Raw genomic sequence first — 15,818 nt, forward strand, 5'->3', positions numbered from 1 at the left:
GTAGTGGCAATGCTGCCAATGAGAGACCACAGTTCCTCCAGTAACTCACACTGCCGGCAAACATGGGAAACACAGATGCCCGGATCTCAGCCAAATGAAGAATGTGTGGACCATGTAAACAACCCCAAACACTGCATGCCAAGCATTCATGCTACAGTCAGTGTTCATTGCTGGCCACCCTCTTGTGGAATGTGTCCTATCTGCCAAAGTAGGACGCTTAGACATGCCAGAGGGCCCAATGCCTCAGCATCGTGGCGGCCTCCTTTTCATGGACCATACCAGCGCAAGGACAAGAGCTGTGCCGGCAGGGGGGAAGCCTGTCCCTCCAGCCTCTGGAGTGCACACGTATGCTTCCCCCGGGACTTCGGGAAGAAACAGCTGTGTTTTTCTGGGGAAACAGAAGAGGGCGGGGCTGAGGATGGAACCAGGTGGTACTGAAAGTCCCGGGTTTTGAGCCGTGTGTCAGGCTGTTGTAGTCCCAGTGCCTCCAGGGTGCGTGGCCGAGTTCCCCGAGGCTGCATCCTGAGGGAGGCTCTGCCGTCCTCTTGCAGCTGGCCAAGGTCGAGGAGCTGGTCGGTAACGTGCTAAGGCAGTAAGTTACCCACACAGTCTCGGCCTCTCAACCTGACAAATGTTGACTTGCAGTGCACACAAAGCAACAAGCAAGATGGTAGGGGGTGGGGCGGCCCTTTGCTGTATACAGTCAGCAGGGGACTTCCACTGTCTTGAACATCGTCCAGGACAGGTGTGTCCAAGTGTGCTTCTGTTGCTACAATAAATACCATGACCAACCCAGAGGAAAGGACTCATTTCATCTTACACTGCCTGGGCACAGTCCGTCTTTGGAGGGAAATCAGGACAGGAATTCAAGAGAGGAAGCTGGAGGTAGGAACTGAAGCAGAGGCCTGGGGAAAGGAGGGAGAGGGGAAAGGGAAAAGAAAGCTGACTGGCTTGCTCTGCTGTCTACCTCGCACAGCCCAGTACCACACGCCCAGCAGTGGCACTTCCTGAAAGAAAATGTCACAAAGAATAATCTGTAGAATCTCAGAGAAACCAGAAAGAAGAGTGGCTGTGGGGAGTAGATCACATCTGCCGTCAGGAGACCCCAGCAGGCCAAACAACAAGACCCCAGCAGATTACAGCGGGAGGGTTCACCTCTGAGGTCTCTGGGGAGGATTCTCAGGGTTCTGTCACCCCCAGTGACACTGAAGGTTCCCTAGCCCAGGAAACTCATTTGGGAGCAGCTGTCGACTCCATTATACATCCAAAGTCTCTCCTCAGACAACTAATTTTACCTCAGATGGCTGGTCCAGTAAACTCTCTGTGAAGATAGCACTGGGTGCAGGAGGAAGTGAAGCCCGAGTCCAAGAGCGGCCTAGATAGAAACAGCCTGCGAGAAATAGTGTGTGATGGCTCATGCCTGTAGCTCCAGCATTTAGGAGGCTGAGCAGGGGGTTTGCAACGAGTTTAGGACCAGCCTGGGCTACAGAGTGATTTTGAGGCTAATGGGTTACAGAGTAAGACCATGTTCAAAAAAGGAAAATAAAGAGAGAGAGAGAGAATAACTAGTCCACAGAGAGCCAAAGAATAACTCCCACTCCCGGATAGAGGGCGGCTTGCTGAGGGAAGCAGTCCTCTCGTGGGCTGGTAGGAGCAGGCGCTAGCCCGGCTTTGCCTCGGAGCCCACCCCAGGGTCGCAGCTGGCCATGGAGGTCTCCCCACAGCACCGTTCACAGAGGTGTAGACACACTAACAGTTACATCTGCTTCAAGTCAAGTGCCATCAAGGTGAGCTGCGCCATCGGGAACGCACGCTGCTCTGGAAACACGAGCACACACACACACACACACACACACACTCAGACTTTGCCTCTTCCCTGTTGCATCTCGTTGGTTTTGGCTGGCGCTCTGCTGGTGAGTTGGATTTGGCGTGGACTTTGTCCTGAACGTGCGCATCGTCCCCAGCTCTGAGTCTACAGAGTCCCCAGGCAGGCCCCCTTGCCCTCTGACCCCGCCATCTGTGACCACAGTATGCTGGCTGCACCCCACTCTGGCCGCCTCTACAGCCATCTCAGCCTCCTGCGAGCTTGGCAAGATCTTCCTCCAGACTGAGCTCTGATTCCTGGGTTTGTGGTAGCTTTTCTGATATGTTCTGTCAGATCTCACCTTTGGCAGCAGTTCCCTGTCCAGTTTAATCAGAAGCCAGGGCTGTTCTGTACCTACATCCTTTTGTAAACACCTCAAATTCATATGCTCCCACCATTCAACCTTTAATTTTCTAAGTAGGCCTCAGGAGCGAACAGTACTCTCAGGGTATCTAGCCTACTGTCTCAGGTAGCAGGTATTCAAACAAAATTACTACGAATTTTAAGAATAAAATGATAATAAGCTGCTACTTGAAGGGAATGTAACAGCATGAATTTACACACTCTCCATGTCCCACTCAGAACTCCTGCTCTTGTTTAAGAGGGAAAAACCCTCAGCCTAAGGCCCAGGGATCATTGTGGAAAAGGGGCAGAAAGATGGTAGGTGCTTAAGGAATCTGGAATTCGCCATAAGACGGTGTCTCCTAGAAGCATCAGAAATGACATCCATGAAGCCTCACCAACATGGCTGCCTAAATATGACCTGAATGAGAATAACACCAATAAACACACAAATGTGGACAGAAGAAATCCCACGAGGCCTGAAAGAGCTACAGGCAACTAAGGACTGCCGAGAGCAGGAGAAATAGTCTTCTCCAGGGGAGAGCACAAGAACTGGCTATCCAGTACCAAGTGGTCAGCCCTGAAAACACACATACAAGGAACATTCTGTGAGCTGAGCTGATTGTCTTTATGTATTTAGTAATATATGTATGTATATGTGTTTGTTACTACATACATAAACACAACCTACTTACATGTGCATGTATACATACATATGTGAAACAAAGAAAAAGGTTATGAAATTTGAAAAGAGCAGGGGGTACATGGAACAGTTTTGAGGGAGGAAAGGGAAGGTGGAAATGTTATTGTAATCTCAATGTTTTAAAATATATTTTAAAAAAGAATTGGAATCTGATACAGTTCTGGGTGGGCTGCCCCTTCATCATGGAAGTGCTAGGCCTTGCAGCCTGACTCCAACGCCAACTTCCTACCCTACCGACATAACTAGGGCACAGAAAAGGGAAGACTGGGACCCAGAGGAATACAATACTGTGACAAGAGGAACTGAAATAGTTCTGGGGCCAGAATGGGGATCTAGGTGTTGAATTGTTGGAGACCAGCATTTAGGATCTTGGCAGTGAGGAAAGATGTGGGTGCTCAGAAGAAGAGGGCACAGGTGAGAGTCTGAGGAGAGGAGAGAGGAGGGCACAGGTGAGTCTGAGGAAAGGAGGAAAGAGGTGAGTCTGCAGGAGAGGAGGGCACAGGTAAGTCTGAGGAAAGGAGAGAGGAGGGCACAGGTGAGTCTGACGAAAGGAGGAGAGAGGTGAGTCTGAGGAGAGGGGGGCACAAAAACCAATGGACATAGGTTCTCAGGAGGCATGCATTGACATGTTTTGGGGATTTTATGTCTCCCCCCAAAGAATGAATAACCATGGTAGGCAGGTCTGTCAGCTGCTGCCTGTCTCCAGGTTCCAGTTGTAACATCTCCAGAAGTGTGAAGCTATCCCAGACCCTCGGCAGCAAGAGCCAAGCCAAGTACAATACACAAGCCAATGGGGTCTGGGATGTTTTGTTTAAGTCCATTGTGCAGGACATAGTACCCCAGAGATGACCAGGAGTCTCGAGGAAATGCCTCTTCCTCCACGGCCTCTCTGTCTGGCCAGCCCGCTGTGTGGCCAGGGCTCCTCTGTGTGGCTCTGACTAGGTGGTATCCTGACTGGGGTCTACATCCAGTCCATCCAAGCACCTACCACATTCTGTCATCTCCAGAACCTTTATCACCTGTCAGCAGACCCTTCTGACCTTTAATCGAAAACACCCAGCTCCATTCATTCACTCAACAAATACTTACTGAGCACTCACCCAGTGCCAGGCACACAGAGACACAGTGGTGAGCAAGCCAGGCACAGTCACTCAGGGATCAGAGGAAGACTACTGCCCCTCAGGACATAGACACTGCACACAAAATTACCAACTAGTTTAATTTTGTACCTGGTATGGCTGCTTCAGCTGTCCAAGAGCCCCTGTCTTCTACGGAAACAATGACCCTGAGACTCCCAGAGCTAGATGCTCACACAAGCTCACTTAGCTGTCCAACCATTTCTCCACACTGACCAAAGCCTGTTCAGCCCCAAGCAAAGCAGGGATGCATCGCCCTTCCCCCATTCCTCAGAGAGCAAGACACAGCTCGTGAGCCAAAGAAACTTTACTGAAAATATGGGGGCGGGAACCTGAAAGTAAACGTCAGCTTCTGGGGCCCCCAGAAACCACCCAACATTAGCAGCTCCCTGCCACCCCCTTCTTGGCAGCTGGGAACCTCCTTCTTCCTTCCCAGCCCATGGGGAGGGCCTCCTGCCACCATGACAAAAGTTCCCAGAGGTTTGCCTTAGCTCACGGTTCAGGGGAAGAGTCAGTGACGGGAAGGTACGTCCAGGAAGCTGGGGAAGGGAGTGCTGGGGCTGGGGTCTCCTGTGTGTTCCGTCTGGGACCCCAGCGCAGGGGTTGGTGCTGCTTTTATTCATGCTGGGTCTTCCTGCTTTAGTCTTCTCTGGCCATATCATTACAGACACACCCAGAAGTGCCCCTGCTGGGTGATTCTAAATCCAGTCAAGATGACAGTGAAGAAGAGCTACATGATCCAGACTGGCCAGCGTGTCTGGAGATGGATCTGCTCCGCTCCGTACTACCTGTTTGGCAAAGCCTGCGTCCACTACTTGTGCTTTTAGTGAATACCTCTGACTCCTTACGCTCATCCAGGCATTACCTAGGTGAAGAGGACCTGGCCTCCAGCAAAATAAGTGAGGACCACCCCCCCCAAGAGCACAACGGACAGTGAACTGATGGACTGACCATTACAGGTTTCACTGATGGACACTTGCGGTTGTGAGGAGAGCATGATGTGCGATCAGAGGTGAAGCTTGGGTTCTGAGGGCGTTTCGTTTGTTTGCTCTTTGGTTTACGGTGCTGCAGACCAAGTCCAGAGCTTCACTCATGATGAACATGCAAGCACATGCCACTGAGCTACACACACCCACATACTACTCTAACAGAGAGAATGGCAAGTGTGTGGCCGTGGGTGCGGCCATTTTGGTTTTTTAGCCTGGCCTATGTTGCCCAGGGAGGGAACCTCGTCCTCCAACTTTCAGCTCTCACAGGAAGGGCTTCCTTGTTGGCACAGAAAAATCTCTCTTCTTTTACTGGACACTGTCATCTTAAATGTGATGTCTGAAATTACAGAACTGTGCTGTGGCAGTAAGAGCTGAGCTGTGACGAGCTGATGGTACAAACACAGGGAAGAGCCCGCAGTCTCGCGGTGCCTGAGCTGTGAAAGCAGCCAGTCCGAGAATGCATAGTTGATGTATTTTTCTTAACCCAACTTTGATTGGACTTTCCCTTTGTGACGCAAAGCAGCCTAAGTCATTCAAGGACTCCCAGCTCCAAGCAAATGAGCAAAGCTGAGGAGAAGGGCCAGAGCCACGCCTCCAGAGACTGCTCAGTCCTGGTCATCATCCCCACATCAGCACAAGTCTGGACGCACGGGCCCTGGTGCAACTGACTCCAGGGCCACAGATGAAGCGGCTCCTGTCAGATTCCTTTAATTTGACAAATTCGTCATAGAAGAGAAAGAAAAGGATGTCGCCAGATTGGAAAGAAGGGAGAAAGTGTGGGCAAAAGTGTTTTACCGAATAACAAAAGTGACTGGCTTCAGGACATAATAAATTATGACTAAATGCCTGGTTAGAATATGTAGTTTTTCTGGGTATAATCCAGCATTGTGTATAATCCCAGCATTTGGGAGGTGGGAGCCAGCGGATGGATCAGGAGTTCAAGGTTATCCTCAGGTCTGTAGGAAGCCCAGGCCATAGGAGACACTGCCTTAAAGAGGATTTGTGGTCTTAGGTTTAGCAAGTGGGCAGCCTGGCTGGGGGCGGTGTGTGAACCGCTCACGGGGAAGTTCACACAGAGGGGTGCTGAATTCCAGCTGTGTCCACATCCCCAGGTGGACCCCGAGGGAGCAGATGCTGGTGACTGCGTGTCAGGAGCCACAAGTGGGGGCTTAGGACAAGGCCTGGCCAGTCTGAGCCAGGTTCTACCCATCTGGTCACTTTCCTAGTTAGTCCTCAACAGGCTTGAAACTGATTTTTCCTCTATCTTGCTGCTTGGGTTCTGTTCTATTGTCACACACAGAAAATGTCCACAGATTCAGCAGTTTCAAACTCTGACGTGTTGGCTCTCACTCCTGTGGGACAGAGGTCTGACCACAACCACCCTGGCCTCACAGAGCTGATGTTCGGATGCTGAGACTCCTCTGTCATGTTCACCTGGCTACAGATAGTCACCCATTTCCCTCCTGGCCGCCAGCTGGGGCCACACTGCCCCTCCATCCCCAGAGCTAGAGAGAAGAAGCCCTGTCACCAGGGATCTTTTCCAGCCTTTGATTCTCTTCTTCAGGAAGCCTGATCCCACCACGGGACCCACCTGACAAACATCCATCTGGGTGACTGCCTTCTCCTGAAAACAGCTGTGTCGAATAACAATCTGATTTTGAGAGGCAGCTCAGTAGTTAAGAATGCTTGCTGCTCTTAAAGAGAACCCAAGTTGGATTCCCAGCATCCACTTGGCAGCTCACAACCATCTGTAGCTCCAGTTTTAAGGGGCTGATGCCTTCTCTGGCCTTTGTGGGCACTGTATGCAAATGGTACACAGCCACAAATGCAGACGAAATAACCATACATAAAATAAAAGTAAATAAGTCATTAGGAGAGGCTCCGGCTGAGTCCTACCCCTCCCTCTGGAGTCACCTGAGAAGTCCCTGTCCAACCTTTGACTCCCTAAGCTGCGCAGGGACCGCTCATTCTTGTACTTCCTTTGGCTACTACTGAAACAATCTACTCTCCATCCATTTATCTCCCTGTGTCCTGCTGTCCAGTGCACGGTGCTGTGGCATGTCCTGTCCCTGTCCTCTGCTGGGCTGTGAGCATCTGGAGGGCAAGAGCACTCTGTTTCCTGCTTTCTGTGACTATGCATAAGCAGCGCTGAGATGTGAATGGTGACAACAGGTGTTTCTGGGAGATCCCTAAATGTTACCCAAGAAGCGAAGCTGTGCTGGGCTTGGGATATGGAGTTGTGGGGCCTGCAAAGCCACCTGGAGGTAAAGCATAGGCTGGCAGCAGAGGTCAGGTGATCCTGAGCAGTATGGGGTCCCAGAGCAGCCTGCCTGCTCTAGCGGCTGGTGGCTCTGCTTGATCAGAGCATGAGGAGCTGAAGCTCAGAGCCTTGAGGACCTTCAGTGAACAATGCCAGCAGCAGGCTGGCAGGGTGCCTCCGAACAAGCTAATGAATTGGATACCAGACAGCAGGCTAGGGCTAGAAGTGAAAGGTGAGGAGGCCAGAGTTGAGGGAGTTAAGGAATACTGCCAGCTCTTGGGCAATTTCAACCCCAAGGCTCTAAGCCAAGGATGGGCCACTGTGCCTAAAATAACCTCCCAAGAGGGTCCGACGGATCATTTTGCAATCTATTCCAGCACTGGCTTTTAGGTCAAGATAATCAATATTGACTGGGGCCCTTTTATAGATTAGTACCATAAAAAAATACAAAGGTGTGGTCCTACAGAAAGAGAGGAAGCAAACCTACCAAAAACAATGAGAGCACTGTATATAAGCCAGTGCTTGTTCTAGTGCCAAGCTACGCAGCTGGAGCCATGCAGGCAACTGAGATTCACAGAAAGGACAGAGCACGGTGTGCTGGCAAGGGACTCGGGCTTCTGAGAGCTCAAGAAGGAAGGCAGAAGAGAGGACCCCAGCTTTTCAAGAAGAAAGCAGTCTGAGCAAAATGACAGGAAGGGTTGGTAAGAGCTGGCTGCAGCAGCATGGGGAATGGACTTTTTCTTGGCCTGAGAAAAAAGCCTCTTCGAGGAACACAGGGGTCTTGTGGGAGAAGAACAAGAGGTGCAGTTAGACCAGCAGGAAAACCACACCAAAGAGGTCCCAAACACAGAGAATATCAGGACATGCAAAGGCAGCATGCAGAATCCAGGAGTTCACTAACTCACGCTTTACCAGGCAACTAAGAATAAAATATTTTTTAAATGAATGTTTGAGAAGATTATTTATGTGATGGTCATGTTTGGGGTGGATTAGATGGCAAACGTTATCACTACCCAAACCCAAATGCTTTTGTCAGTACTGACCAAACGTCTTGACTGTGTGTGAACCTACCGAAAATCAGGCCCTTCCTGCTGAGCATCATAGTCCCCTGAAGAGATTATTAAACCCACATTTACCTACTAAGGACCCATTATCTGCCAAGGTTTGTACTAAGCATTGGGGACTTACTAAAGAGAAAAACAAAGTTCCAGCCTCATGAAATACGTCCTCCAGTGGGAATGAAAGCAAGTTGACCATTCTATCAACCCAATGAGCAACAGCACTGAGTGGGTCTGGTCCGATGCTGTCGCTGAGGAAGGCCTCGTCAAGGAGCCAAGAAAGCAGTGAAAGGAGGCAGCTCTGCTGTGAATATGGATTCTGAGAAGGGGTTATGTTGGGAAGAGTGCAAGAAGGTGATAAGTCTAAGACCAAGCACGTTAAGTAGACTGCTGCAGGAAACCCGCCAGAAATGTCTGACCTCCACAACTCTGCAAAAGCAGAGGAGACAAAGGTCAGAAGTACAATTTAAAAAGTGCTCATCTGGGGCTGTGGGGCCGGGGCAAGGCACCTGTGCAGCCCACACAGGGACCTGGGTTCAATCCCAGTGCCGCAGAACAAGTCCTGGATTTTCCACGAGGCTTCAGTGCCAGGAAGCCCTTTCTCTAAAACTATCTGATATGAAATGATTGTGACTCAAAGAGAATTGGAGACATAGTTGGTAACATGGTAGATTTTTAAACATGAGGACTTGAAATTGACCCTAGACTCCTCTAAAAAAGAAAGAAAAATAGGAGGAAGGAGGAGGAGATGAAAGAGGCAAAGGAGGAGGAGAAGGTGAAAGAGGAGGAGGAGGAAGAGGGGGAGGAAAAGGAGAAGGAGAAAGAGAATGAGGAGAAAGAAGAGGAGGAGGAGGAGGAAGAGGAGGAGGCGGCGGCAGCAGCCACCAGGTGTGGACGCACACACACAATCCCAGCACTGGGAAGGCAGAGACAGGGGCTCTCTGGAGCTCATAAAGCAGCCTACCTGGTAGAACTTGTGACTCCTAAGCTTAGTAAGAGACCCAGTCTCAAAGAAACAAGGTAGACAGCACCCTGAGAAATGACACCCAAGGCTGACCTCCAGCCTCCACACACATGTGAACAAGCCCCCTCACACACACATGCACACGCTCACACACACATGCCCAAGGTGGAGTGGCTGAGACCCAGGACTACAGAGTTTTTTAATTAGGTGTAAGATACAAAAATAACCTATTCCTATGTCCATTCCCTCTCCTCCAGGCTCCTGGAACCCAAGGCGCACACAGGGATTTTGTGCATGTAGCAAGCAGGTGAGGAATAATGACGATGACAACAGCAGCAACCACAACACAACAGGCCTTGTGTCTGTCCCTGCCTCAGCAGCAGAGGACAGCTGGGAACAGCCCTTGCTCTTTGGCTAGCCCTTGGGTGACTTGCTGCCCTTTGTGGTTTTTCCTCACCAGATGCTACTGATGTTTCAGTGTGCTGAGAAAAAGGTTTGGAAAACAAACCAGATAAAATGCAAACTGCCTCCTCCAGCGTCTCTAGAAAGGATAAGGAGTGTTCCTATAAACTTTTACACAGAGGAGTGACATGGAAACACACACTCCCACTCCCACCACCTGTTACGCTATGTTATCCACAATCTACCATTAAAAGGGTCCAGATGAGGCCCTTGACCTTGGACCTCCAGAACCATGGGCCAAATAAAGCTTTAACTTTATATAATTTAGCCACACTGAGGTACTACATATTAGCAGCAGAAAATGGAGCAACTCAGGAGGGGGTGTAGATATCCTGCTCAGAACTGTCTCAGCTTTAACATGGGAAGTCCTCACCAGCCGTCAGCCAAATAGAGGGTGGGTCACCTCATGGCACAACTGTAGCCTGTGTGACCCAAAGTCTGACCCCTCTAAAATCGGAACCAGCCCAAGCTTCTGCCCCTGGCCTCCGCGCCTCCCATCCATAGGCTAAGGGGTTTCTCTCCAGAAGACTGAGTTGTGCCGGCCTCCTGCTTCAGTCCCTGCTACTCCCTCAACAGGCACCACCAAATCCACCAGTGGCCTCAGGCCTATCACATGCTGCGTAGCCACAAGTGGGGTCAAGGGTCAAGGGTCAAGGTCAGGTTATGTTAGAGGGGAAGAAAGGTGCTCATCGGGCACAGCCGTGGGAAAGGGGAGCCTGGAGTGAATTGTGGTCTAAGTCATAGAAACAGAGGATACTTGCTGCCCAGTCAGTCGGTTTTGGAGTATTGGGTCAGGACCTGGGCTGACTCACACTCTACACAGGGAAACAGGGGGTGCCCTCCTATTGAGACACACATCATATTCTTTCCCAGGAGCCACTGTGTCTGGAACCCTCACAGTTGTTGGGAAAGGTCCACGGTTACTGCTGCCAGCTACTAGCCATGCTCCAAAACTATCAGGAAGATTTAAGAACAATGCCAACACTGAAGTTAAGTTTGGCTTAGACCCTCCCTACAGAACTTTCCGGCTTGACAAGGTTAAAAGAATAATAAGCCAAGCAGGATCCTCCAAGAATAACCTCCATTTGGCCTGTGTTGCCTTGATCATTAATATATCAACTGAAGTGTGAACTTTAAATTTGAAACGTTCACAGCCTTGGCCAATCCTCACCTTTGACAAGTTCTTATCTGCAGGACTCGTAGCAGACCAAAGGCTGGTCAGTACTGCTGCCTGCTGAGTCTGGGCAATGACCTCGGACCCCTAGGAATGGCGCCTGGTTCCCTCTGGCTCTGGACTCTAATGGGGAAGGATGACCACGCTGTCCAAAGATTGCATCAGTGACCTTTGCAATTTTCTGGGCAGCTGGTTCCCCTTCCTCCCCACCCCGCCCCCTGCTCCAAGCCCTTTGGCTTTCCTGCCTCTCCTTTTCCCCTACTTTGCTAATTCAGGTGCAGCAAAAGCCAAAGCCGAATTAGAGCCACACCACCCAGGGATCATATTTAATCTTAATCCAACGGCTCCCAAGAGCACTCCTCACCCCAAATCCTCGCTATAGAGGTCTACAGCACTTCCTCCCAAACCTGGGCAGGGGGCATGAATCATCGCAAGAGGAGGGAACACCTTCACTGTAGACAGAATTTCACCACAGGCCTTCTTCAAGGGCTCACCCCAACTTCAGTTCTTAAGTTAACACAGAAAAGAGCAGTGTGTGTGCGCGCGTGTGTACAAATATATATGGCCCACACAGCCTAACGCATACTAGGTAAGCCCTCCACCACTGAACCATATCTACAGCCTTCTTTTTATTTTTACTTTTGACACAGGGTCTCAATAAGTTTCCCAGGCTATGCTTGGACTTGCCATCCTCCTGCCTCAGTAGCTGGGAATACAGGCCTGTGCTTTGGACTCAATGGCTATTACAGAGGAAAACCTATGGAATCACAGTCTCTCTCTCTCTCTCTCTCTCTCTCTCTCTCACACACACACACACACACACACACACACACACACACACACACACACCTCCATGCATTAGAAGGAACCCTCACAGAACAGCTTCTACTAGGTGATCAGTAATGTTCCCATGTCTTAGTAAAACCCGCCAGCCAAGAAGGCAGCCTTCTAGATGTGGGGGTTTGGGTTTTGGTTTGCCTGCTCACTGCAGGGGTCTCTCCGTTGCCTTCCCTCCCACCCACACCCTCCCGGACAGGTGAGGTGACTTTCTGAATGAAAATGAAAACTCTCAACTATGTGGAACCCCAGATTCCCCCGTTAGGGGCTTTCTCGGGCTCCTCCTGGAGCGCAGGGGGACTCAGGCACCTGCAGACCGGAGGACAAAGCTGTCCTGGCAGGGAAGCATGCCCGTCTCCTGGCGGGGGTCCTCCTCTTTAGCTGGATACTAAAGCAGAACCGCCCGGGCGGCCCAGGGTCTCAGGGCGCACACAGCAGGGGCGTGCGCTGCTCGTGCTCACCTCCCAGGCCCCGTGGGCGCCCCTCCTGTTCTTCCCCCTCCTGCTGCTTCTTTTCCTGGCATCGCAGCCCAGGCCAGCGAGCCAGGAGGCGGATCCCGGGCAAAAGATATAAGGACGCTGTTCGCTGGGATTGTCCACTCCGAAGAGCGGCAGCTGAAGGAAAGAACACCGAGGCCAGTCTGCCGCACAGACGCCTGCCCTCTGCCAGCAAGTGCTGCTCGGGCCCCTCTGCGCCCTAGGTAGGCCTCCAGGGGGAGGGCAGGGGAGGGCAGGGCCCCTCCGCAGCGGCTTCCCCTCTCCCGCTCAGGGTCCCTGCTTTGCTGCTGTCCCCCGCCGGAGAGCTCAACCCCCTTCCTCCGCTCCTTCCTCAGGCCCCGCCACCGCAGCCCAGAGCTCAGATGGAGAGCGTGCAGGAGCTGATCCCGCTGGCCAGGGAGATGATGGCACAGAAGCCCCGAGGGAAGCTGGTGAAGCTGTACGTGCTGGGCAGCGTGCTGGCGCTCTTCGGTGTGGTGCTCGGCCTGGTGGAGACGGTGTGCAGCCCCTTCACGGCCGCCAGCCGGCTGCGCGAGCAGGAGGCCGCCGTGGCGGAGCTGCGGGAAGCCCGCGAGCAGCAGGCCCTCCGCAGGCAGGCCCTGCTGGGCAAAGGCGAGGCCCGGGAGGCGGGCCGGGCCCTGTCCCTCCGGCAGCACGCCTCCTAAGGAGGGAGAGCAGCAGAGGAGGGGCGCCGCACAGAGACAGAGACTCACAGATCATGACCCCGCGGGTGAGAGCGGAGCCGCCACCGAGCCCAGAACTGACCCTGCGCAGACCACCCAAGGGGTCTGGGATTGACTTTTGCTGCCATGCAGCAGGCACTGTGATTTGCCCAAGGCTGTGGGGGCGATCAAGGAGCTGTCACTTTGCATTAGGAAAAGAGCCGTGCTTTTTATACTGTTATTTTTATTGTTATTATTATTATTACAAGGACTACCGTTTTGCATTTTGAAATAAAAACATTTTTATACTCTGCCTCATTGTCTAATTCCTGTAAGGCGTGGTGGCACTCTCGCCCAGAACTGTGGCTAGCCCCATTCACACCTGCGCCTTGAATGCTGCCTGGCACAAGTCTAGACACAGAAGAGTGAAACTGTCAACAGTCCTAACACCGAACAGGTGTTAGCATTTTTGGATCACAAGATAAATCAATTTCTCACCGAGAGAGAGACTGAATTTCTAGGGCAGAGAAAAAGTGATTTGCCTTTTACCCCTGTGAGCTGGAGATTTCTGTGGCTGATTTCTGTGCTTAACTGTTTGGATGTGGGGGAGGAGAAGACGAGGAGGAGACAGGAGGAGAGGGAGAAGTTGGAAGAAGAGAGAGAAGAGGGAGAGTGCAGAGGAGGATTAGAGAAGGAAGAGGAAGAGCGGTGCAAAGAAAGAAACCCCGCTGTTGGGTGGGAGGGGAGGCTCTCTCCGAGAGCAGAATGCTGGCTCTGACTACAGTAAGAAGTTCCAGCTTAGGAGAGAAGAGGCCACTGACACAGACCTAAGTCCTCTCCCTGGAGCTGATGGGGTGACAACAGCTAATTTAGTAACACAATGGGACTCCCCAAAGGTCACCCCTCCGGCCCCAGCAGGGCCAAGAGCACAACCTGGTACCCCTCCCCCAGGCTCTTCCATGCTACCTCTCTAGCAGGTGTGGCCATGCCAGCCTGACCCTGCAAGCTCCCAGCTTACCCGTGTGCTCAGACATCTCCATGCAGGTGTCCCCAGCGCTCTGACCAACCATCAGCTCCCTCCATCTCTCTTTCCCAACCCCCAAGGAAAAAGCTGTGGGAATGTGGCCTGATTAACCAACGAAAAGAACATGCTTGAAGCCTCAAAGCAAAAGCATGTCAGTGACACCACTGTTCTTCCTGTCTCCAAATCCAGACACTTGACCTTGTGTTAAAGCAGAGTCCAAAAGCTCCCAGGAGCTCAGCCAGGCTGACCCCTCAGTCAGCCTCTCCCACAGGCTGCTTGCTCCTCTGCCCATTCCACAGCTTGCTCTGCTCATCTCCTACATGGCCTCACAGCCTGGTCCCCGTCAGTTCCCCTCACCTTGCTCTCCTCCACACTGCACTCCTGCAGGGGAATGTCTGTGACCTGCTTCTGTGACCTCTGTCAGCCTTGCAGGCTGCGGGGGGGGGGGGGGGGACGGGGACACTGGTGCCCTGTGTTCCTTTTCTACTCTGTGCTTCCGTTTATATTTCTCTCCTCATAACCACACTCTCTGCATCTCCAAGAAAGATAATCCTCAGTGCTCCAAAGATTTCAACTTTTCTGCCCATCAGTAAACTATGTATCAAACTGCGAGGCTGGTTTTCGTGTGTGAAGGCTGTTTATATTCAGAGTTTGCCTATGCATGAAGACACAAGTGTCCAAGCTTACCCAGTCCAGGTTACACTGTAGCGTCTCTTGCACACTCCTTCACACCGCCCTGCCCATCTGAGCCCAATCTTTCCACCTCCCAGAAGCTCACAGTTGTGGAATCTAAGTCTCGGGCTGGCCCACGCTGGCAGACTTCCATCTCAGCTGTTTCATGCCCCTTGAAGTCTGATCTTCCTGAGGGCAACGACCGTGTCTTCTTCAGTTTTCACACAAGTCATCAAGTCAGAGAAATCATGCCTTTTTTCATGAATGTCTAATTTAGTGTCCGGACTGTGCTGGGAGAGGAAGCACATTTGTACCACAAGGATACTCACAGAGGGAAATAAGGGAAGGGGTTTCCTCATGACATCAGAATCAAATGTTGCGATCATCTCATGAGACGTTTGGTCAAGCGGAACAAGTCTCTCACCCCACAAAGAGACAAAAACTATTCCTGGTCTATGCCATTTGGCAGTGTTAGTACCAAGCCAGGACTGGTGACAGAGGAGAGCTTGCTCTTGGTGACAGAACCCTAACCCTAACCCTGAGATAGAGTAAAAAATTTTGAGCCAGGATACCAATGGCCAGCCTATAGAACAAAAGTTTCCAACCTGTGGGTCATGGCCCCTTTGGGGGGCTGCATATCAGATATTTACATAAATGGTTCACAACAGTAGCAAAATTACAGTTACAAAGTAGCAATTTGTTTTTCCCTTTTTGGTTTTTCAAGACAGGTTTTCTCTGTGTAACAGAACCTTGGCTGTTCTGGCCTTGCTTTATAGACCAGGCTGGCCTCGAACTCACAGAGATCCGCCTGCCTCTCCCTCCCAAGCACTGGGATTAAAGGTATGTACCACCACAGCTAGCAATGAAAGAATTTTACAGTTGGGGCCACCACAACATGAGGAACTGTATTAAAGGTCCCGCAGTACAAAGCTTGAGAACTACTGCTATAGAACTTTTGATCTGTTCAAAAATCAATAAACTATTATACATTTAAGAAGAGCTGAGGGGCGGGGGGCATGGTGACATAGTGATTTGGAGGTGGAGGCACGTGGGCCGAGAGTTCAAGGCCAGTATCTATTATTTAGTGAGTCTAAAGCCAGACTGAGCTACATGGAACCCCATGTCAAAGAAAGAAAGAAAGAAAGAAAGAAAGAAAGAAAGAAAGAAAGAAAGA

General features: G+C 51.3%; 1 protein-coding gene across 1 annotated transcript; it reads left to right on the top strand.

Annotated features, from left to right (window-relative positions):
• Nucleotides 1-12,374: 12,374 nt before the first annotated feature.
• G0s2 (G0/G1 switch 2) lies at nucleotides 12,375-13,261 on the top strand. Its single transcript, XM_055609149.1, has 2 exons — nucleotides 12,375-12,489; nucleotides 12,622-13,261. The coding sequence occupies exon 2, from the start codon at nucleotides 12,649-12,651 to the stop codon at nucleotides 12,949-12,951; it is 303 nt and encodes a 100-aa protein (XP_055465124.1). The 5' UTR covers nucleotides 12,375-12,489; nucleotides 12,622-12,648; the 3' UTR covers nucleotides 12,952-13,261.
• The last annotated feature ends 2,557 nt before the right edge of the window (nucleotides 13,262-15,818 follow it).

This window comes from Psammomys obesus, unplaced genomic scaffold, assembly GCF_907164565.1.
Source record: "Psammomys obesus unplaced genomic scaffold, mPsaObe1.curated_primary_1811, whole genome shotgun sequence".
NCBI lineage: Eukaryota > Metazoa > Chordata > Mammalia > Rodentia > Muridae > Psammomys > Psammomys obesus.